The 22,499-nt window shown below is 36.6% G+C and overlaps 2 protein-coding genes across 2 annotated transcripts; both read right to left on the reverse strand.

Annotated features, from left to right (window-relative positions):
* Positions 1-328: 328 nt before the first annotated feature.
* LOC141386932 (uncharacterized) lies at positions 329-10,024 on the reverse strand (the record flags this gene model as incomplete). The annotated part of the gene is made up of 2 exons (XM_073955831.1): positions 329-527; positions 9,529-10,024. Coding segments are annotated over 2 exons (504 nt in total), but the record flags the coding sequence as incomplete, so codon positions are not given.
* hrg (poly(A) polymerase hiiragi) lies at positions 9,529-21,896 on the reverse strand. Its single transcript, XM_073992763.1, has 8 exons — positions 21,439-21,896; positions 18,054-18,243; positions 17,196-17,978; positions 16,943-17,139; positions 11,130-11,344; positions 10,672-11,062; positions 10,342-10,575; positions 9,529-10,273 (listed from the first exon to the last, which is right to left on the reverse strand). The coding sequence occupies exons 3-8, from the start codon at positions 17,956-17,958 to the stop codon at positions 10,025-10,027; spliced, it is 2,049 nt and encodes a 682-aa protein (XP_073848864.1). The 5' UTR covers positions 17,959-17,978; positions 18,054-18,243; positions 21,439-21,896; the 3' UTR covers positions 9,529-10,024.
* Between the last annotated feature and the right edge of the window lie 603 nt (positions 21,897-22,499).

Below are 22,499 nucleotides of genomic sequence, written 5' to 3' on the forward strand. Positions count from 1 at the left end.
ATAAGCTTTTTGAAAGCTGTAAAATATATAAATGTTAATAACAATTATTTGTTACCATTGTTATTGTGAAGATAATATTGTTGTTGTCATAAATGTTGATAATGGGATTGTTTGTTGTTTGTTTGGTCGTATCTAGATTGTGTAATTCTGGCATCCTGGACTGTTCTGCTGTGGCCACATGTTTGCCGGCAATTTCCCCTTGCACCGCGCTTTGGATTTTCTTCAATGTAACAGTGCCCATCTTATAGTTGATTATTGATATTCTGAAATTTAGGTAAAAAATTATTGGATTATTATAATTCACAATCATTGTTGCTGGCTACCAACCTTTTTCCTTTTGTTTTTCTCAATTTTTCTTTTATTTGTATTTTTATTTGCGTGGCTTTAAACCAATCGTCCTTATAACTAAAATTCCTAAAACTATAGACGAGGAGGAAGAGGAGATGGAGATGAAATTGGGTCTGGTTGATTGGTTGGTTGGTTGTTTGTGGAGTATGATGTTTACAGGGTATATAGGCCTTATAACACTGTTGATTATGCAAAAAAAGACAAGAGGACAAGAAGGGGGAGAATGAAATAGAGAGAGAGAAAAGACACAAAAAAACGAAAAAAGAAAACATTGGTTAATTATTGTTTCAAAATTTACTTACAAAACATTATTACTATTATTTTGTATAATATCCTTATACATATGTATTTTTTACTGTATATTAACAAACAATTGAGCACCATTTACAATCTATATGGGCGAAAGGAATGAGTAGAAGAAATAAAATGCAGTTCTAGGATATTTTAATAAAATCTGAGGAAGACCTATTGCAACTATTGTAAATTGGAATTTAGTTATTGATACCTCCCATTATTATAAGTCTTCTTTTGTTATAGTTTGGATTTACCGAACAGATTTATGGCTTTGCGGTTAACATAAAGTTAAAAGTGATGATCGAATTTCAAGGGGGAGCTCATGGCAATAACTTTCAATGTAAAAATTTATTTTGCGTTTTCAAATCCATCAGATAGTAAAAGAACACATATAATAAGGGCAAATAGAATATTTAATATTTAGAAGTGAGGTTAATGATGTATTTAAGTTGGGTTCATATGCCTAGAATTTCAAATCATAATGACAATATTTTCAACCTCTTCTTATATCTCATTAGAAGAAAACTCTCAAGCAGTGCCTGATAAAAGATTTTGTGGATATAAAGCAGTTCGAAAACAACTGCGTATTACACATCAATCAATCCGAGCTTTAAACCTGAAAGCAAACATCCACTCACACTTACAGTGAGCGCATAACCTAAATGTTGCACAAACGTCGGTCACAGTTGTTTCCTTAAAACTCCAACAACTAAATGTTTATCGTGACAAAATATTGAGGAGCAAACAAATGTAACGAGACCATATTAAACTCTAGACACTCTAAGCATGCAAGATTCTGAGTTGTAATCAAAATCCATCTTCAGACTGATCTGAAAGTGATTCTATCAGGGCAATCATGAATAAAAATTCCGTGCGGAATTTGTTCCCTTTCCCAAATTTCACAATTTTTTATTTCCCTATTTATGTCGAAAAAGGGAATGTTTTTGTCGATTAGGCGAGAATATTCTATTACACTGTACAACACAAAAAATAATTACAAGATAATTCGGCCAGATTATGAAAGAGGACCGAAAAAAAGAAGACATGTGTATCGGCGTTTTGAAAGTTTACGTCGGGAAGTAACCTAAATAGGCGTCGCAAATTCCGCCCATTTCTACAGGTTTTGAAATATTCGACATCCGATTCCTTGGAATCTTTGCATTTTAGGTATAAAGTGTCTTTGGCAATATTACTGACAACAATGCGGGATATCTTTTTATAAAATAAATTAACCCTCATGCGAGTCACTAAAGGGGTCTTTTTTGCCCCTTTTTTAAAAACGTTTAAAAAATCATTTTAAATGTGATCGTATCAGATCAAAACATTCTACAAAATTATTTGTCATGAAATTTTACTATAGGTCCCCGAATACACCAAAACTCTAAATCGTACCTAAACGCCAGGAATCTGCCAAAAGTAAAATCACGTTTTCAGTCAATAATTCAGTCAATTTTATCAGAGCAGGAGTAGCTGCCATCATTAGAGTATTTAGGACCATGCCAAAACCATGGATGTTAGGACTCGTATGTCAGTTATATATTCACTGGACAATAGCCGTAGACTATCTCCGCATTTTCACATACAATATCAGGAACCTATGACTTATCCTGATGACGTTATTTTAGTTTATAGTACTAAAATACGTAATTTTTCAAAGTCCGATCTGGGTTATCAATATTTTCCCTATATATATTCACCATAGATATTTCAAAAACAGTTTGGATCGAGCACACATAATCTTCTGAAAGAATTTATTATGAAAAACATCTATAAAATATATTTTGTGACCGCAGATAACGAAAATGTGAATAAAAACGGTAGAATATGGTCCTAAATCATATATAAAAAGCGAATGCTTCTGTAGATGTTAAATACTATAGCTATAAATTTCTTTTGTTTAGAGACTCATAATGAAATTTGATTTGGAACATTTCTTCTTTTGACAAAACTCCCAAAAAGTGAGGTATTTTAGGAGATTTTGACTCAGTATGGAATAAATTTTAATTAAGAGTCTAAAAGTTTAACAAATAATTTCTACCTATAATATCTAATTTTGTTAAGTTATTTTCTTAAAAAAGTATTTTACTCAGATATCTAGTTTGTTCTAGGACAATGAAATTTTGTGTAGAATATTTCTTCTTTTAACATCTTTCGCCTTGGACTAAATTTCATGTTACTTTCATGCATCAACTCGAAAAAAGAACAAAACAAATTTATTCAAAAAATAATTGGGTGTTTTGTTGCCAAAATTGATGTATATATTTTCTTGATATATATTGCAAATACATATTTCATTTATTCGGCGACTTATATTGAAATTTAATGGAGAATATTTTAGTCTTTGACATCTTCTATCTAGAATGAAGCTTTGTGGGACAAAACTTAATAAACTCAAATTAAGTACAACATTAACCCTAAAACGTGATTTTACTTTTGGCAGATTCCTGGCTTTTAGGTACGATTTAGAGTTTTGGTGTATTCGGGGACCTATAGTAAAATTTTATGATAAATAATTTTGTAGAATATTTTGACCTGATACGATCACATTTAAAATGAGTTTTTAAATTTTTTAAAAAAGGGGCCAAAAAGACCCCTTTAGTGATTCGGATGAGGGTTAATTTATATCATAAAAAGATACCCCGCATTGTTGTCAGTAATATTGCCAAAGACACTTTATACCTAAAATGCAAGGATTCCAAGGAATCTGATGTCGAATATTTCAAAACCTGTAGAAATGGGCGGAATTTGCCACGCCTATTTAGGTTACTTCCCGACGTAAACTTTCAAAACGCCGATACACGTGTCTTCTTTTTTTCGGTATTCTTTCATAATCTGGTCGAATTATCTTGTAATTATTTTTTGTGTTGTACAGTGTAATGTTCATGCAAAAAATTTCCGAGCGAGAAATTCATGATTGCCCTGTATAATTCCAGCCCTTGGAGGATTTGGGAGTCATAATTGTTACCATCTTCATATATCAAGTTATGACCACAAACTCGAGAGCAAATCATGATTGCAGAATGGATCTACGTGATATGCTCAATTTTGCAAGCCTTGTTGGCTTCTCGGCATAACTCGCGTTACTCTCTTAGTCGACAGATTTACCAACCTATGTGTCCGCCTACAAGCCACCAATGGACATAAAATACCCAGGCGTGTGATTTCACATTTTATAAAACGCACCCAACTCCCCTTGATAAGCTAGATATGGAAATCACAATGGTATCATTACAGGCTCTGCATGATTAGGTCTATATCTAAACAAGTAAAACAGTATCAGTCGGCTTTGCCAACAGAGATACACCCTCAGCCTGTGTGAACTGAAACACTTTTTCCCTAACAACTTATGTATTTAGGGGGTTTTCAAAATGTTGGGCATATGAACCGACACAAATATGGACCTGGATTAAAGCTCGAAAGGTGCAGGGGAGGTATCTAAAGGAATGAATCGACATAGTCCATTTGGGAAGTTGGTCTTATTCCGGAAGGAGTGGACCTATAGTCACCACCTTCTAATTTGATCTAATATTCCAAGAAATATTACGATATGCAAAGGTAATATACGGTTCGAGAGTTGTCGTGCACACCAGCTGCTACTCTTGCTGGCCGTAGGGGGTTTTTGCAGCTTTCGCGTCATTTTCTCAGGAAGTATGGACTTGCCACACAAAAAAACATTTACCATCGTAATAGCGTCCTTGAGTGCAACCTGTTGCAAGAAAAATCAAAACGATTCTTGTGGAGATCCTAAACAGCACTTTTCCGAAATTTTGTGTGGAAGGTACCCGAACGAGTTCAGATAAATAGTCCACATTATCTGATCTATGTTTCGTAGAAATATCACGTTCTGCAAAATATCACAATCTATCTTCGAGAGTTATCGTCCGCTCCATTTTAGCGAAAAGTTTTGAACTGTTGTGGAGAAGGTACCCAAAGGAGTGGACCGATATGGCCCATCTAAGAACTTGATTTAATTTTGAGCAGAACATTACGCCAAATTTTGGAACGAATTACTTATCGTGCGCTGCATCCACTACACATGGCGCCTTAGCGGGTTTTTACAGCTTTCGGGTCACTTTCTCAGGAAGTATGGCCTTGTCCCTTATACCGTCGCGAACTTGATCTATGTCTGGTAAAAATATTACAATGTGCAAAGTATGGATCCATTCGGTTAGTTAGAAAAGAACGAAAAAATTGAACTTTTGTGAAGGAAGTACCCGAAGGAGTGGACCGATATGGCCCATCTTCGAACTTAAACTAAGTTTGAACAACGGACATGGCTAAATCGACTCCAAATTGTCTGAAACGGATTTCCTCTTGCTGGCGTTAGGGGGTTTTTACAGCTTTCGGGTCATGCAAGAAAAATAAAAACGATTCGAGGAGAGGTCCTAAACTGCACTTCTTCAAAATTTTGTGTGGGAGGTACCCGATGGAGTTGACATATACAGTCCATATTCTAACCGGATTTATGTCTCGTAGGAATATTACAATGTGCAAAGTATGGATCAAGTCGGTTACTGCCTTCGAGGGTTATCGTGCGAACCAATTTAGCGAAAAATGTTGATCTTTTCAGGGGAAGGTGCCCGAAGGAGTGAACCGATATGGCAAATTTTAGAACTTGTTTTAATTTTACGACTGCCAAATTTTGGACCGAATCGGTTTACCGTTCGAGAGTTATCCACCTCATGGTGTCATAGCGGGTTTTTACAGCTTTCGGGTCATTTTCTCAGGAAGTGGGGACTTGCATGTGTACCGTTGTAATGGGGGCAGCGAATACAAGTTTTACAAAAATAATCAAAACAAGTAAAAAAGTATCCGTCGGCTTTGCCGACAGAGATATACCCTCAGCCTATCTGTATTTAATCTATCATCTACGGTCAGATCGAATGTATTTATGGTCTTTTCGAATTTTGTGGCCCTTTTTGGACATTTGAACTTGCCGACAAAAATGTGGATTAGGATTAAAGTTCAAAAGTTTTGCGAAGGAGGGAATGGACCGACATAGTCCATTCTAAAAGTTGATCTTATTTTGAGAGTCATATCTTTTCGATAGATATCGCGCCCACTAGTCATTTCTGTGTGTTATCGTACACCTGTTGGAATAGTATGCCAGGAAGCATGGACTTGTCCACGGAAAACATAATATGGCTGTACATCATCGGTATAAATTTCCAAAGGATCTCCGAACAGACCCTAAACTGCACTTGGACACAAATGTTGAACTTTTGTGGGGGAGGAGGTACTTAAAAGAAATGGACCGACATAGTCCATTCTGAAAGTTGATCTTATTTTTGATAGATATCGCGCCCACTAGTCATTTCAGAGGGTCATCGCATACATTTTGGACCAGAAAATCTATATCGGTAATTTGGGAAGTTAAACTAAATTTGGACAACATATTAGGAGATCCAAAGTTTTGAACAAATTGGTTGCCCTTTTCAAGAGACATCGTGCATTCCATTTTGCATTTTTAATGACATTTTTTAAATATTGAGGGGGATGTACCGGAAGTTGTTGCGTATCTTCGAACTGAGACTAAGCTTGGACAAAATATGACGAAAGCGAAATTTTGGACAAAATCGGTTGATCAGATTGAGAGTTATAGTGTTCTTCAGCCACTACATATGGTGCCATAGGGGGTTTTTACACCCTTCGATCTGTTTGCTCAAGAAGTATGGACTTGCCCCTGAAAAAAATTCGTAACATCGTAATTGAGGCAGCGAATGCAAGTTGCTTCAACAAAAATCAATGTGATTCGATTGCAGGTCGTAAAGTGAACTTATCCGAAATTTTGTGTGAGAGGTACCGGATGGAGTGGACAAATATAGTCCATATTTGAACCTGATCTATATCTGGTAGATATATTACGAAGAAATTTTCCGAACATTTTTGAACTTTTGTGGGGGAGGTACCTGAAGTAGTGGACCGATATGGCTTACCTTCGAACTTAATCTATGTTTGGACAAAATATTACTAACGCCAAATGTTGGACCGAATCGGCAGATCCATTCGAGAGTTATCTTGCGCTCCAACCACCTCACACGGTGTCATAGGGTTTTTTTGCCACTTTAGGTCTATTTTCTCAGGAAGTGTGGACTTGCCCCTGATGAAACTTGTACCGTCGTATAGGGGGCAGTGAATACAAGTTGCTAAAACAAAAATCAAAGCGATTCGAGATCAGGTCCTAAACTGAACTTATCCCAAATTTTGTGTGGGAGGTACCCCAAGGAGTGGACCGATTGAGTCCATATTGGAAACGCATTTAAGTCTGGTAGACATTTCACGATTTTCAAAGTATGGAATAAATCGGTTACTCCCTTCAAGAATTATCGTACGTACAAATTTTCCGAACATTTTCGAACTTTTGTGGGGGAGGTACCGGAAGGAGTGGACCGATATAACCCATCTTCGAACTTAAACTAAGTTTGGACAAAATATTACGAAAGCCAAATTTTGGATCGAATCGATTGATCCGTTCGAGAGTTATCGTGCGGTCGGACGGACGGACACTGCTCAATCGACTCCAAATTGTCTGAAACACATTTCGTCCAAACATACTTGGGGTCTAAAACCATTATTTCGATGAGGCACATTTTGCCCGTATGAAAGTGTATATACCCTCGTTAGCATAAATGGTGAGGGTATAACTATTCGAGAGGAGGTCTTAAACTGCACTTTTTCGACATTTTGTGTGGGGCTTACCCGAAGGAATGGACCGATATAGTTCATAATCGAACTTGATCTATGTCTGGTAGACATATTACGATGTGCATAGTATGAGGCGAATCTATAAGTCCCTTGAAGAGTTATCGTGCGCATAATTTTTGCGAAAATTTTTGAACTTTTCGAGAATTACCGTGCGCTCCAGCCAGCCAGACAAGGAGACGGACGGACGGTCATTGGTAAATGGACTACAAATTGTCCAAATAAACTTGGGATCTAAAACCATTATTTCGTTGAGGCACATTTTGACCGTACTAAAGTGTTTATACCCTCGTTAGCATAGATGGAGAAAAGTTGGAGACAATTGTACATACTCTAGTCGTAGGTGCCGTGTTTCAAAGGCAAATGTGTGTCAATTTTTTGGTAAGTACGATATCGAATTCTATTACAATTATTTTTTACAACATTTTACTAATTGATAGTTCATAAGTCTCCATAAATTCTCTCTTTTTCAATCATTCTGTAGTACTTTACTCTACGATTAAAAAATGGACCTAAGGTCTTCAAAGTAAGTAGCTACTTTAAGGCAACCGTAACATGGGTGCCTCTTTATTACCCCAAGGGAATAGTTATTTCATGACCGCATCCGAACAATGTGTCTTAAGACATTGTATAGTTGTTTCACATGGCTGAAATACTCAGGAAATGTGGCCGATGGGTGTATTTTGTCATCGTTGCAAAAGTGATGTTGTCTTAACAGCATAGACCAAGATGGAGTTTGGTCCTTCGGTCCTAATTGCAACTGTATACTTTCGCAGCTATAGGCTTCGAAATTTCTGGCACAAAAGTACCAATTGTTTGTGCCTGTTTTAAGTTTAATTGCATGTCTTGGATATTCTTGGAATTTGTACTGCAGGACGTTCTTGTGTTAAAATAATAAAATTGCATTTCGTCAAAGTCCATTCGTAATGAATATAACAAAAATATACTTGGATATAAATGGAGGATCTCTAGGTGGAACAATTAGATTTAATCTTTCTGATACCCCTCCTCACAAACGTCTTCAAATTTTCGCTTAAACGTGAACTTTGCCCTCTTTAATATTCGAACTGATAAAACATCAAAATCCCCCTTATATGTAGTGTATTCTATTTCTTTACTCGCCCACATTTTGTGTACAAAGTGAACCCCCCAACAACTTACGGGTCGATTATGGATAGCCACCCAACTCCAGTTGCGTTGCCCACAGCAAATTTAGTAATAGAATTTTCTGTTTCCGCATTAAAATTTATACTTTTTACAAATAAATTAATAGCTGAAGGTTTAAAACACTGATATTGATTGAATTTGACAAAAATTTCCGTCTTTTTGCTCGTTTTAGTCGCATGATTTTCTCTTCTGGCAACGCAACTAAAGTTGAGTTGCTATCCATAATCGACCCCTTAAATCTATGAAAAAGACTTCTCAATCCTAATGACTAATTCAAAGCAACGCGAAATGTCTTTGCATAATTTGCCCATAACAAGCATAGAAAATATAGCCACTCAAAAAATTTCGTTTTCTAAAATAGAAAGAATGAAGAAACCCAAAACCAAGTGAGAAACAAAAAAGTGTAAATTTGGAAAGAAAAAAATAAAGACTTTTAAATTAAAAATAAATATTTTTTTGAATCATTTTGTATATTTTTTATAATTTTTTTTCTTTCTTTTTTTTTGAGATTTTCTTTTTATTTTTTTGTTGGTTCTTTGTTTTATAAAATATATAAATTATTTTTAAATAGTATATTGCTTTCTTCTTTTTCTTTTTATCATTTTCTTTTTTTTTTTTAATTTTGATTTTTTTTTATTTTTATTTTTTCTAAAAAATAAAGAAAAATTGTATAAATATCTATAAGGTAGTAGTAGTTATATATTATAAAAATAGTATGTAAAAATTTTTCCTAAAAAATTGTAAAGTAGAATTAAAAAAGGGTGGATGTATAGTGCTGCCAGCTATACAAACACACATATTGACAGTTATAAAGCTGCTAGTAAAAGCGAAGACTGTTTTTTATAATGCAAGTTAATGAATTTTGATGATGTAAAGAAGGTAGGAGATGGAGGATGGGCGTACTTTTTTTTTGTAATATCAGTACTCTTTTTAAAGATTAAAGCCCATAAAAGATTCAGACAGAGAGAAAAAATGATGAAAATGAGAAATTATTATTGATTTGAAATAAAAACTTACAAGTTATGGTAGTGGTTGGTGTTGGAGTTGTTGCCATAGTACTTCCCGAAGTTTCGTGGTCAGATAAGTTGTGATTCAGATTGTGGTTGTTACTATTGTTGTTGTTGCTGTTCGCATTTTTATTGATGGATAAATGTTGCTGGTGGAGATGCTGTAGATGTTGCTGCTTATGGCTGTGGCTATGGTTGTGATTGTGGTTGTGGTTACTGTTGCTGTAAGAGTTGGAGAGACGCCTTGCATGACGATTGTACAATGTCGTGGGATTCACTGATGACGAAGATGAAGGCGACGACGATGACACTGACGAGGAGCTGGATGTTAGACGTTGGCAAAAAATGCTATTGGAATTGGCAGCTGCAGCGGCATTGTTGTTTTTACGAAATTTCTGTGTATTATGATGTAGCAGAGGATGTGAAGAGCCATGGGTCAGCAATGTATGTGTGGGAGGATAGAGATGCGGATGCGGTGTCGCTGTCGTCGTAAGCGGCGGCGGCGGTCACGAACAAGCAACTTCGGTTGCGGGTTGAGCTGAAGCTGCTGCTGTGTTGCTGCTAGGTGTGCTGTTGCCATTAGCACTGCCACCACCACCACCACTGTTGCTGTTGTCTGAATGATCCTCAACAGGTGTGGCCTGTTTGCTGCTGTTGGCATTGCTAAATGTTGGTGGCGTCTGTTGGGTAGAGGTGGGTGTTGTGGGAGTTGTTGCGCCACCAGCATCACTTGATGCATTTGAGTTCTCCTCATTCTAAACACAAATATAAAGTAAAGATTTATTAAACCAAATATATTTGATATATTTCTGACTGTACATACCGACTCACTGACACGCGATCTCTTGACATTGGTACTACCATTACTGCCATCCTTTTGCATTTCTGTGGAAAGCCTTTTGCGATTGGCCATAATCTGATTGTTGAAATTGTTGTGGCTTTCCATGGACTTCCGTTCCTTCTTAAGGAAATCGGCATCCAAATACTGCGACAACTGTTTGCGTTTAACATGACGTGCCTCAATGGACATGCCCTCCTTAAGCATTTTAATATTTACCTACAAAAAAAAATCAAACAATATTTAATAATTTTTAATATTGCATCATCTCCCTCTCCTCTTGCTTTTCTTTGGTCCCTTATATTGTATACTTACACCATGCTGTATAACATGTTCCGTAAAGTTTTGTATACTTTCCGTTAAATCTACATTGAGATTTTCCGTGCGTTCAAATTCTAAACCTATAAACCACATTGAACAGAATGGTGAACTGGTAACCGTTGATGTTTGTTGCGAAGCACCACCACCGGTTTTGTCCTCTTCATTGCCACTGCTGTTCTGTGAGCATGAACTGTTGTTATTGTTGTTGTTACTGTTGCCCTTTTTGTGCTCAAAACATTTTGGATTGACATGGGCCAATGAAATGTGTTGATTACGTTCTAAGTTGCCTATAAGTAAACGAATTTTAGATTCGACCAAACCACACCATTCCAAATGATCGTCAGCGGTTTGTGAATTTACCAGGAGCACAATAAAGTGGCGATATCTGAGAAAAGGGGGGAAGAAATTAGTTAATTATTTACCAATGTGTGCCGGTTTTATTAAAAACTTACCTATAAAAGAAACTGGGAGCTTCAAATAATCTGTCCCAGGAGGCTCGACCCAACATGATTTCATCAGTGGTGGTCATGCCTCTATTGAATTCCATTAAAATAACCTTCTTTGTTGATTCAGATACATTAAATGTGGAATTTTGTTGGGGATATGCTGGTGTTATAATCGGCATTAAATGATAACGATCCGAGGCATTGACCCGAGGATCCCAAACCTAAAAAACGGAACAGTAAAATAAAGTTGTATTGAGAATAATGTAACAAATCTGGGTTAAATCGCAAATTTGGATAACATTTAACAGGCGTTAAAGGTATATGTATATCAGACCACAGACCGCCGGTTTAATACCCCATCCTTAAAAGAAACCAACAAGGAAAGGATCAAGCTGAAAGAAAGGGTGCATCCATAGACCATTTCTATACGCCCTTTCTGAAACAAAAGATGATTCTATAGACCCCTTTATGAAAGAAAGGGAGCTTCTTTAGACCCTTTCTGAAAGAAATTGTGCTTTTTTAAGACCCTTTCTAAAAGAAAGGATGCTTCTTTAGACCTTTTCTAGAAGAAAGGGCGCTTCTTTAGACACTTTCTGAAAGAAAGGGTGCTTCTTTAGACCCTTTCTAAAAGAAAGGGTGCTTCTTTAGACGCTTTCTAAAAGAAAGGGTGCTTCTTTAGACGCTTTCTAAAAGAAAGGGTGCTTCTTTAGACCCTTTCTAAAAGAAAGGGTGCTTCTTTAGACTCTTTCTAAAAGAAAGGGTGCTTCTTTAGACTCTTTCTAAAAGAAAGGGTGCTTCTTTAGACACTTTCTAAAAGAAAGGGTGCTTCTTTAGACCCTTTCTAAAAGAAAGGGTGCTTCTTTAGACCCTTTCTAAAAGAAAGGGTGCTTCTTTAGACCCTTTCTAAAAGAAAGGGTGCTTCTTTAGACCCTTTCTAAAAGAAAGGGTGCTTCTTTAGACCCTTTCTAAAAGAAAGGGTGCTTCTTTAGACTCTTTCTAAAAGAAAGGGTGCTTCTTTAGACACTTTCTAAAAGAAAGGGTGCTTCTTTAGACCCTTTCTAAAAGAAAGGGTGCTTCTTTAGACCCTTTCTAAAAGAAAGGGTGCTTCTTTAGACTCTTTCTAAAAGAAAGGGTGCTTCTTTAGACACTTTCTAAAAGAAAGGGTGCTTCTTTAGACCCTTTCTAAAAGAAAGGGTGCTTCTTTAGACCCTTTCTAAAAGAAAGGGTGCTTCTTTAGACTCTTTCTAAAAGAAAGGGTGCTTCTTTAGACACTTTCTAAAAGAAAGGGTGCTTCTTTAGACTCTTTCTAAAAGAAAGGGTGCTTCTTTAGACACTTTCTAAAAGAAAGGGTGCTTCTTTAGACTCTTTCTAAAAGAAAGGGTGCTTCTTTAGACACTTTCTAAAAGAAAGGGTGCTTCTTTAGACCCTTTCTAAAAGAAAGGGTGCTTCTTTAGACTCTTTCTAAAAGAAAGGGTGCTTCTTTAGACCCTTTCTAAAAGAAAGGGTGCTTCTTTAGACCCTTTCTAAAAGAAAGGGTGCTTCTTTAGACCCTTTCTAAAAGAAAGGGTGCTTCTTTAGACCCTTTCTAAAAGAAAGGGTGCTTCTTTAGACCCTTTCTAAAAGAAAGGGTGCTTCTTTAGACCCTTTCTAAAAGAAAGGGTGCTTCTTTAGTCCCTTTCTAAAAGAAAGGGTGCTTCTTTAGACCCTTTCTAAAAGAAAGGGTGCTTCTTTAGACCCTTTCTAAAAGAAAGGGTGCTTCTTTAGACCCTTTCTAAAAGAAAGGGTGCTTCTTTAGACCCTTTCTAAAAGAAAGGGTGCTTCTTTAGACCCTTTCTAAAAGAAAGGGTGCTTCTTTAGACCCTTTCTAAAAGAAAGGGTGCTTCTTTAGACCCTTTCTAAAAGAAAGGGTGCTTCTTTAGACCCTTTCTAAAAGAAAGGGTGCTTCTTTAGACCCTTTCTAAAAGAAAGGGTGCTTCTTTAGACCCTTTCTAAAAGAAAGGGTGCTTCTTTAGACCCTTTCTAAAAGAAAGGGTGCTTCTTTAGACCCTTTCTAAAAGAAAGGGTGCTTCTTTAGACCCTTTCTAAAAGAAAGGGTGCTTCTTTAGACCCTTTCTAAAAGAAAGGGTGCTTCTTTAGACCCTTTCTAAAAGAAAGGGTGCTTCTTTAGACCCTTTCTAAAAGAAAGGGTGCTTCTTTAGACCCTTTCTAAAAGAAAGGGTGCTTCTTTAGACCCTTTCTAAAAGAAAGGGTGCTTCTTTAGACCCTTTCTAAAAGAAAGGGTGCTTCTTTAGACCCTTTCTAAAAGAAAGGGTGCTTCTTTAGACCCTTTCTAAAAGAAAGGGTGCTTCTTTAGACCCTTTCTAAAAGAAAGGGTGCTTCTTTAGACCCTTTCTAAAAGAAAGGGTGCTTCTTTAGACCCTTTCTAAAAGAAAGGGTGCTTCTTTAGACCCTTTCTAAAAGAAAGGGTGCTTCTTTAGACCCTTTCTAAAAGAAAGGGTGCTTCTTTAGACCCTTTCTAAAAGAAAGGGTGCTTCTTTAGACCCTTTCTAAAAGAAAGGGTGCTTCTTTAGACCCTTTCTAAAAGAAAGGGTGCTTCTTTAGACCCTTTCTAAAAGAAAGGGTGCTTCTTTAGACCCTTTCTAAAAGAAAGGGTGCTTCTTTAGACCCTTTCTAAAAGAAAGGGTGCTTCTTTAGACCCTTTCTAAAAGAAAGGGTGCTTCTTTAGACCCTTTCTAAAAGAAAGGGTGCTTCTTTAGACCCTTTCTAAAAGAAAGGGTGCTTCTTTAGACCCTTTCTAAAAGAAAGGGTGCTTCTTTAGACCCTTTCTAAAAGAAAGGGTGCTTCTTTAGACCCTTTCTAAAAGAAAGGGTGCTTCTTTAGACCCTTTCTAAAAGAAAGGGTGCTTCTTTAGACCCTTTCTAAAAGAAAGGGTGCTTCTTTAGACCCTTTCTAAAAGAAAGGGTGCTTCTTTAGACCCTTTCTAAAAGAAAGGGTGCTTCTTTAGACCCTTTCTAAAAGAAAGGGTGCTTCTTTAGACCCTTTCTAAAAGAAAGGGTGCTTCTTTAGACCCTTTCTAAAAGAAAGGGTGCTTCTTTAGACCCTTTCTAAAAGAAAGGGTGCTTCTTTAGACCCTTTCTAAAAGAAAGGGTGCTTCTTTAGACCCTTTCTAAAAGAAAGGGTGCTTCTTTAGACCCTTTCTAAAAGAAAGGGTGCTTCTTTAGACCCTTTCTAAAAGAAAGGGTGCTTCTTTAGACCCTTTCTAAAAGAAAGGGTGCTTCTTTAGACCCTTTCTAAAAGAAAGGGTGCTTCTTTAGACCCTTTCTAAAAGAAAGGGTGCTTCTTTAGACCCTTTCTAAAAGAAAGGGTGCTTCTTTAGACCCTTTCTAAAAGAAAGGGTGCTTCTTTAGACCCTTTCTAAAAGAAAGGGTGCTTCTTTAGACCCTTTCTAAAAGAAAGGGTGCTTCTTTAGACCCTTTCTAAAAGAAAGGGTGCTTCTTTAGACCCTTTCTAAAAGAAAGGGTGCTTCTTTAGACCCTTTCTAAAAGAAAGGGTGCTTCTTTAGACCCTTTCTAAAAGAAAGGGTGCTTCTTTAGACCCTTTCTAAAAGAAAGGGTGCTTCTTTAGACCCTTTCTAAAAGAAAGGGTGCTTCTTTAGACCCTTTCTAAAAGAAAGGGTGCTTCTTTAGACCCTTTCTAAAAGAAAGGGTGCTTCTTTAGACCCTTTCTAAAAGAAAGGGTGCTTCTTTAGACCCTTTCTAAAAGAAAGGGTGCTTCTTTAGACCCTTTCTAAAAGAAAGGGTGCTTCTTTAGACCCTTTCTAAAAGAAAGGGTGCTTCTTTAGACCCTTTCTAAAAGAAAGGGTGCTTCTTTAGACCCTTTCTAAAAGAAAGGGTGCTTCTTTAGACCCTTTCTAAAAGAAAGGGTGCTTCTTTAGACCCTTTCTAAAAGAAAGGGTGCTTCTTTAGACCCTTTCTAAAAGAAAGGGTGCTTCTTTAGACCCTTTCTAAAAGAAAGGGTGCTTCTTTAGACCCTTTCTAAAAGAAAGGGTGCTTCTTTAGACCCTTTCTAAAAGAAAGGGTGCTTCTTTAGACCCTTTCTAAAAGAAAGGGTGCTTCTTTAGACCCTTTCTAAAAGAAAGGGTGCTTCTTTAGACCCTTTCTAAAAGAAAGGGTGCTTCTTTAGACCCTTTCTAAAAGAAAGGGTGCTTCTTTAGACCCTTTCTAAAAGAAAGGGTGCTTCTTTAGACCCTTTCTAAAAGAAAGGGTGCTTCTTTAGACCCTTTCTAAAAGAAAGGGTGCTTCTTTAGACCCTTTCTAAAAGAAAGGGTGCTTCTTTAGACCCTTTCTAAAAGAAAGTGTGCTTCTTTAGACCCTTTCTAAAAGAAAGTGTGCTTCTTTAGACCCTTTCTAAAAGAAAGTGTGCTTCTTTAGACCCTTTCTAAAAGAAAGGGTGCTTCTTTAGACCCTTTCTAAAAGAAAGGGTGCTTCTTTAGACCCTTTCTAAAAGAAAGGGTGCTTCTTTAGACCCTTTCTAAAAGAAAGGGTGCTTCTTTAGACCCTTTCTAAAAGAAAGGGTTCTTCTTTAGACCCTTTCTAAAAGAAAGGGTGCTTCTTTAGACCCTTTCTAAAAGAAAGGGTGCTTCTTTAGACCCTTTCTAAAAGAAAGGGTGCTTCTTTAGACCCTTTCTAAAAGAAAGGGTGCTTCTTTAGACCCTTTCTAAAAGAAAGGGTGCTTCTTTAGACCCTTTCTAAAAGAAAGGGTGCTTCTTTAGACCCTTTCTAAAAGAAAGGGTGCTTCTTTAGACCCTTTCTAAAAGAAAGGGTGCTTCTTTAGACCCTTTCTAAAAGAAAGGGTGCTTCTTTAGACCCTTTCTAAAAGAAAGTGTGCTTCTTTAGACCCTTTCTAAAAGAAAGTGTGCTTCTTTAGACCCTTTCTAAAAGAAAGGGTGCTTCTTTAGACCCTTTCTAAAAGAAAGGGTGCTTCTTTAGACCCTTTCTAAAAGAAAGGGTGCTTCTTTAGACCCTTTCTAAAAGAAAGGGTTCTTCTTTAGACCCTTTCTAAAAGAAAGGGTGCTTCTTTAGACCCTTTCTAAAAGAAAGGGTGCTTCTTTAGACCCTTTCTAAAAGAAAAGGTGCTTCTTTAGACCCTTTCTAAAATAAAATGTGCTTCTTTAGACCCTTTCTAAAAGAAAGGCTGCTTCTATAGACCCTTTCTAAAAGAAAGGCTGCTTCTATAGACCCTTTCTAAAAGAAAGGGTGCTTCTATAGACCCTTTCTAAAAGAAAGGGTGTTCTATAGACCCTTTCTTGGATCTTGCTCGACTCTCGACTCACACTTTAACTGGAATAATCATTAAACCCATCTATGGGGTTAATGCTGTCAATCCTTTCCCAAATACCTTCAATGATAGGTGACCGCACGGTTCAGTGGCAAGGACTGCTGAGTTAATCTATGAGTGATATGTATGGAGATAAAGGTTAATAGTGATCTCTTACTGGATACGTGTTCGGCAACTGCCTTAAAGGACATTGCTACTGAAAGCAAAAGTAAAATCAATATAAAGGATACAACATTTGTGGCCGCCTTCCTTGTCTGGCTTCAACAGTGGGACCGTAATGGTGACTATCAACATGTTGAGGACTTGCTGAAATTCTCAACTACTGGGTTCCACTGGTATTTCAACATTACCATTACCAGAGATGCGCTCACTTAACTTTTTAGATAACATACGCTTATGCATGCAACATAGACTCTTGGTACCTTCTCCATAGATAACCTAAACTTAACATACTCGTAGAATAACAAAACTTTCGTACTTACCGGAAATCTTAAATTGACATTGTCTGGATGTTTTAGCAAAACGGGATGGGGCCATTTCCATCGGGAAAAGACCAAAAAGAATTTATGAACCAATGTGGCAGCTGTGGCATTTGGATATAATTGGCAAGTTCGAGCCACTAACATGGCCCATGTCACACCACCGAAATATCCCAAGGAATTGGAATAGATGCCATGTTCTGTAAGACAAATATACCAATTAAAAAATTAAATTATCACAACCGCAATTACTTACTTTTAGCCCACAATTTAATGGAACGCAACGCTAAACGGAAATTCTCAATATTGGGTACCAAAGACAATATTTCGTCCGTTACACGACAACCATTTAAACTGCGCACCGAACGTGGATCTAAGTTCTTTAACAAATTATCATCACGTAAATCAAAATCATCGGGTATCTCTTTGAGAGATAGACGAGCAAAAAGCAAATCAATTTCTATGCCATCAAAATTCATTTTGATTACGGGGACAAATGCCTCTTCGACCGCCCGACATTCTGTTACCTCTGGTTGCTTTTTCATTAGCTCAAAAAAAGATGTAAAATAGTCTGAACGTTCTATATTGCGTGGTGCTACACACAATGCGTCAATATCGGCACCCTTATGATGTACACCCAAACGATATGAACCAAAAGTGTAAATTTTACCACCCAATTTGGAGGCAGCTGCTTCGGGCATATTTTTGGCAATGGAAACATCTTTGACCCATTGTTTGACCAGTGTATTCAATTTGGCAAGAATTTCCATGCGATGATTTAGTTCTTCTTCCGTTTCAAATACTTTGTATGGCTCCAAAGCTTTTCGAAGTTCTTCGGTTTTTTGTACATCTTCGGGTCGTGGACCTGCTAAGCTTATAGCTGATGTCATGCCCAATTGTTTGGGTGGATTTTGTTGTGATCCGGATTTTGAACCATTGCCATTGTTGGTATTTTGTGTTGTTCCTGTATTTGTTGAGGTAATTACACCATTCTGTTGTTGTCTATCCGAATTCCACATGGTCAAGCTGGGATAAGTTTCTGAGATGTGTTGCATTAAGAAAGTAAAATGCGTTTTAATAGAAAATTTAGGGAAATTAATTGCAATTTACTTACCTTAGTTTCAAAAAATCTCAAAACTAATCCCAATTACTTTTTATAACTAAAGTTAGTAAAAAAAAAAAACAAATTCTAATATAAAGCAAATCTCTTATAAAGCTTCGTCGACGTTGTATGGTTATGCCGCAGTGTTTATAGTTTGGAATTCTTTATCCAGTTTCTTGTTGTTTATTTCTTTTTGGAGATGCTGTAAAATATAAGTAGATGAAAAACAAAATTATTAAAAATTTGAAGTATAGAAAATTTATTGATCTGCAGAATAACTTTGAGAAAATAGGTTTCCTAAATGTGAAATATGTGAGTAAAATTGTGTTATGGAAACTTTATAAAGAAAATAAGATTATAAGGACTCGGAAACGTGATAGCTTTGAATACAGGAGGGGTTTATAGGAGAATGATACTGTAGCCGAACCTTAGTTGTGACAGCAACAATTAGGTCCACGGAATGACGGAAGATGTGTTGTCTGACTGATAGAATCCTGAACTAACCATAAATTGATGAATTTTACATTGTGTATCACTAAGGGAATATTACAGAACAGAAAGGGGCATAGTAGAAGCCTGAGCGACCATAAAAAATGTCATTCTTCTGCTTGTATGGATGACGGGTATTCTTATCATAATAGGCCTATTGTTCAGCGACTCTTCTTGTACCATTTCACATCTCTCTCCCTCTCACTTGAGATAAAGTTAAGGCAAAGTATTAGGCTGCAATGTGTTGAGATTGGACTCAGGGGACTTATTAGCGCTATAGAAGTGATTTGGGGACCTGTATTGCATAGATGTCCTATACCCTGCTTTCAATCAGTTCCATTGCTTCCATTGCAGATTACCAGTAGTGGGATTCTCTAACGCATTTTTTGGTTATCGACAAAAGTCGTAAAAATTAAGATGCTTATAATTTCGGTAATTAAGTAGTCGCAAAGTTCTACCGATAGCAACAGTGACGCCAACTTATATTTGAACTTTTCGTTCATAATTTTGTGTTTTAATTTGACCTATTTTTATCAGTAGCCAAAAAATGTCCTAGAGAATCCCACTACAGGCAAGGTACTACATCGTAACCCCATTTACATGGGGATGAGGAAATAATCAATCTGCAGTTCTCACGTCAACAATCTGAATACCCTTTTATTATGTTGAAAGTATATTTTTAGAACTCACTGAAGCCAAACCAATGTCCTTATAATCGAACGGCATAAGTCGGGTTTACGTGCGACCTTCCAATTCTTCTGATATTTTTTACCACAGGTTGGTCTCAATGCCTGAAAAGCGGCTATTGAGGTAATATTAAGAATTGTTCCCATATTGCTGTTGCAGAGGAATATAGGTGATCCGCTGGGGACATGAACAGGAATCGTGTAACATATCTTAGGACTACATTATGGAGGGTTTAAGTGCGGACAACATCTTCGTCACAGGTTCTTTTATTTATTTTTATTTTTCTTTTTTGCTCTTCAAATACATTTGGCTAGAGGTTTTAGAACCTTACAACCATACAATTTTCTAGGGAGTGGTGCTGCTAAACCTGACATAAGTCTCTTGACACTGCTAGTCATTGGGAGAAGTGCAGTTGAGTCCATGGATTAACGGCATACGACTGGGAATATAAGGCTATACTCTTTGACTTTCTTGAAAAATTGAGAACAAATTTCATTTACCGGCATTCGGCCGGGGATTTAAGACTTTCTCCTATGAAAAGGAGCCAATCTCGGGAACTAAATTTTCTTTTAAATTTAAAATTTTCTTTAAGTAGCAGGCCTTTCAACAAGGGGCTTTTCGGAACTTCAGAGTCCCATATCTCGGAAAGTATACATTTCCCCAACAAAAGTTATACAGCATTGGAATCGGCATAAAAAGCACTATCTGTGGTAATAATTTCGTATTTTTCCGAATACTGTCGGTAAAGGAAAGATATGCCAAAAATTGTTTTAAAATTTAAAAAATTAGGATATAGGTGCAAGCAATCCGTGTGGGCCTACGGAACTTAAGCCTTGAATCTTCTACCAAAGTACGTCTTATAAAGCATTCTGGGGGCCTATAGTCGATTTTTTTGAAATCAAAGTTTTTGTGGTTATTGTTGTTTTTGCAGCATAGGTTTGATGCTGGGTTAGCGGGTCAATCCGGTATAAAGAACCCGTTATCATGAGATTGTCGTTTTTGAGATTGGGTGGGCTTGGAATTTTAGTATTCGGTCACTTATACTTTGTTTATGAATCTCTGCTCTGGTCTTGCTTCGGGTTGTAATATTTTTTCGAAAAAGTGTGAACATTCAGCTAAAAAATATAGTTTCAGTCAAAACAACACTAAAGGATGTTGTAAAATAGTATTGAAGGTTGCTTTAACACGACTCTAGCTCTTGTCACTGGGTAAATTTCTATGCTGACAAGCAAAAATGCTGATTTCGCGGGCCTCTAAATTTCCAAACGAAACGAACAAGCCGATGAACTGGAATTCAGCTTACAAAATTATCAACTCAAAATATTCCATCTTCGAAAAATATAAAAAGGATTTATCAAAATCATTCTGCGTGATTGTCTTTGTTTTCAATTTCACTTTTTAACTTTCTAGAAGGTTATTTCCATTCAATACATTCCAAATAGGGGTTATTGACACTCTAATGAAGGTTAATATAAAAAATAAACAAAAATTAAAATTAGTGCTTAAAGAAAACTTAAAACAATACTAAATACCTTATATTTCCGACAACTTTGTATCCTAATAGGAAGGAAGCCTATAGCCAATAAGATATGGAAATAAGGAGACACTTTTACACACTGAATTACAAAATGTTACTGTTTCCACCCTCTCAATATTTGTCTATTTACAGATCATATCCGATAAGTACTGATAACATTTGTATACGATTTTCTTATTTCCAAATATAGATCACTGTCAACCGTGTAAAAACAAAAAAAAAACTCCACTTCCTGTCTGTTGATGGATGGGGATGGATGCCCAGCAAAAAAAAAGAGAGGAACCTTATAGAAAATAAAGGAAAAAGTGTGATAACAATTATATTTTGGTGAGAGCGGTGTGTGCGTATATTGTGTGTTTTTGAGAAAAAGGGAATAACGAAAAATACCCTACACCTGCATCCAAACCCCCGTTTCATCCCCCTTAAGTTAAAATTGAAGTCCAATTCCCACTCATACGCACACACATCTATATAGCATACATACCTCACCAACACACACTCACTCTCCCATATATACACAACAAAGCAAAGAGATGTGGTGTGTAGCGCAAGAAGAAGTATAACACTCACTTCATTCCGAGAAAAAAGTTATAACAACGAAAAAGACTACTAACTACTTTGTTGTTTCTTCTGATAAAGATAAAACAAAATATTAAAGATTATAAATTGACGAAAATTGTTTACCTCTTTACGTTTTATTGTGTATTTGTTTGTGTGTTTTCACTGTTTTCTGCGTCGTCTTTTGCGGCGCGGGCGTTCTTAGTATTTTCCCTTGTTAATTTTTTTCGCATGGTCCATAAACATTACAAAGCAATTTATTTGCTTTTTTAGCTTTTTTTCTGTGTGTTGTTTCGTTCTTTTGCTTCCTTCAAAATTCAACGCATTTAATATGTGGTGCTTCTTCTTCGCGTTTTGCTTTTGTCTTCTCGTTGCTTGAGAAATTTTCACTTGTATTTTTTAACTATAAATTCTATGAATTTTCACTTAATTTCTATTACCCGGGCAATGGTGGCGTTTGGGGACACGTTTGCCATAAATTTTTCACAATAAAAAACCAATTTCACGAGATATTTGTTAATAAAAATTAATCGCGTAATGAAACTAAACTTCTGCGGATTAGGGATAGCTAAGTTCGATTAATCGATATTTTGGAAGTAAAAATCGTAGTCGACTTTTGGTTATAGAGTAAATTGAAAGATCGACTTTTTATGGCCGACTTTCGATTTCCCAGCCCTCGATTTCTATGCCCGTTAATATATCGTCGGTGTCATGCTTAAGTGTTCCATAAGCCATTTTCGACTTTTTGAGATACAGGTGGTTTCTAGAACTTTAATGTTCGATTTAAGGTAGAGTTACATTAGGCAAATATTTGCTCCAGCGACCAGCATTGTGCGCTTACTGAGATCAAGTGGGTGTTAGTAATACATTGAATTTATGCTCACTTGCTCTCAGTAAGCGCACAATGCCGGTCGCTGGAGCAAATATTTGTCTAATGTGACCTTACCTTTAGAAGTATTTAATTTATTGAGGCAAAGATGGACATTTTTTTGTCACTTTGTTCCATGTGATTTACAATTGGTATGTTCCAGTACTGCAAGAATCTACTAATATTTACTATTTTTTCCGATAACATAAAGGAAAACATGTTATCGTAGTAAAAATAGCTTTGTTCCTTTACCTGCCTGAGGTTACCATTTCTTACCATTTTTAACCTGCAAAACGTTCCTTTACTTTAACAAGCATAC

Source organism: Musca autumnalis, unplaced genomic scaffold (assembly GCF_047663935.1).
Source record: "Musca autumnalis isolate F117 unplaced genomic scaffold, ASM4766393v1 scaffold_5, whole genome shotgun sequence".
NCBI lineage: Eukaryota > Metazoa > Arthropoda > Insecta > Diptera > Muscidae > Musca > Musca autumnalis.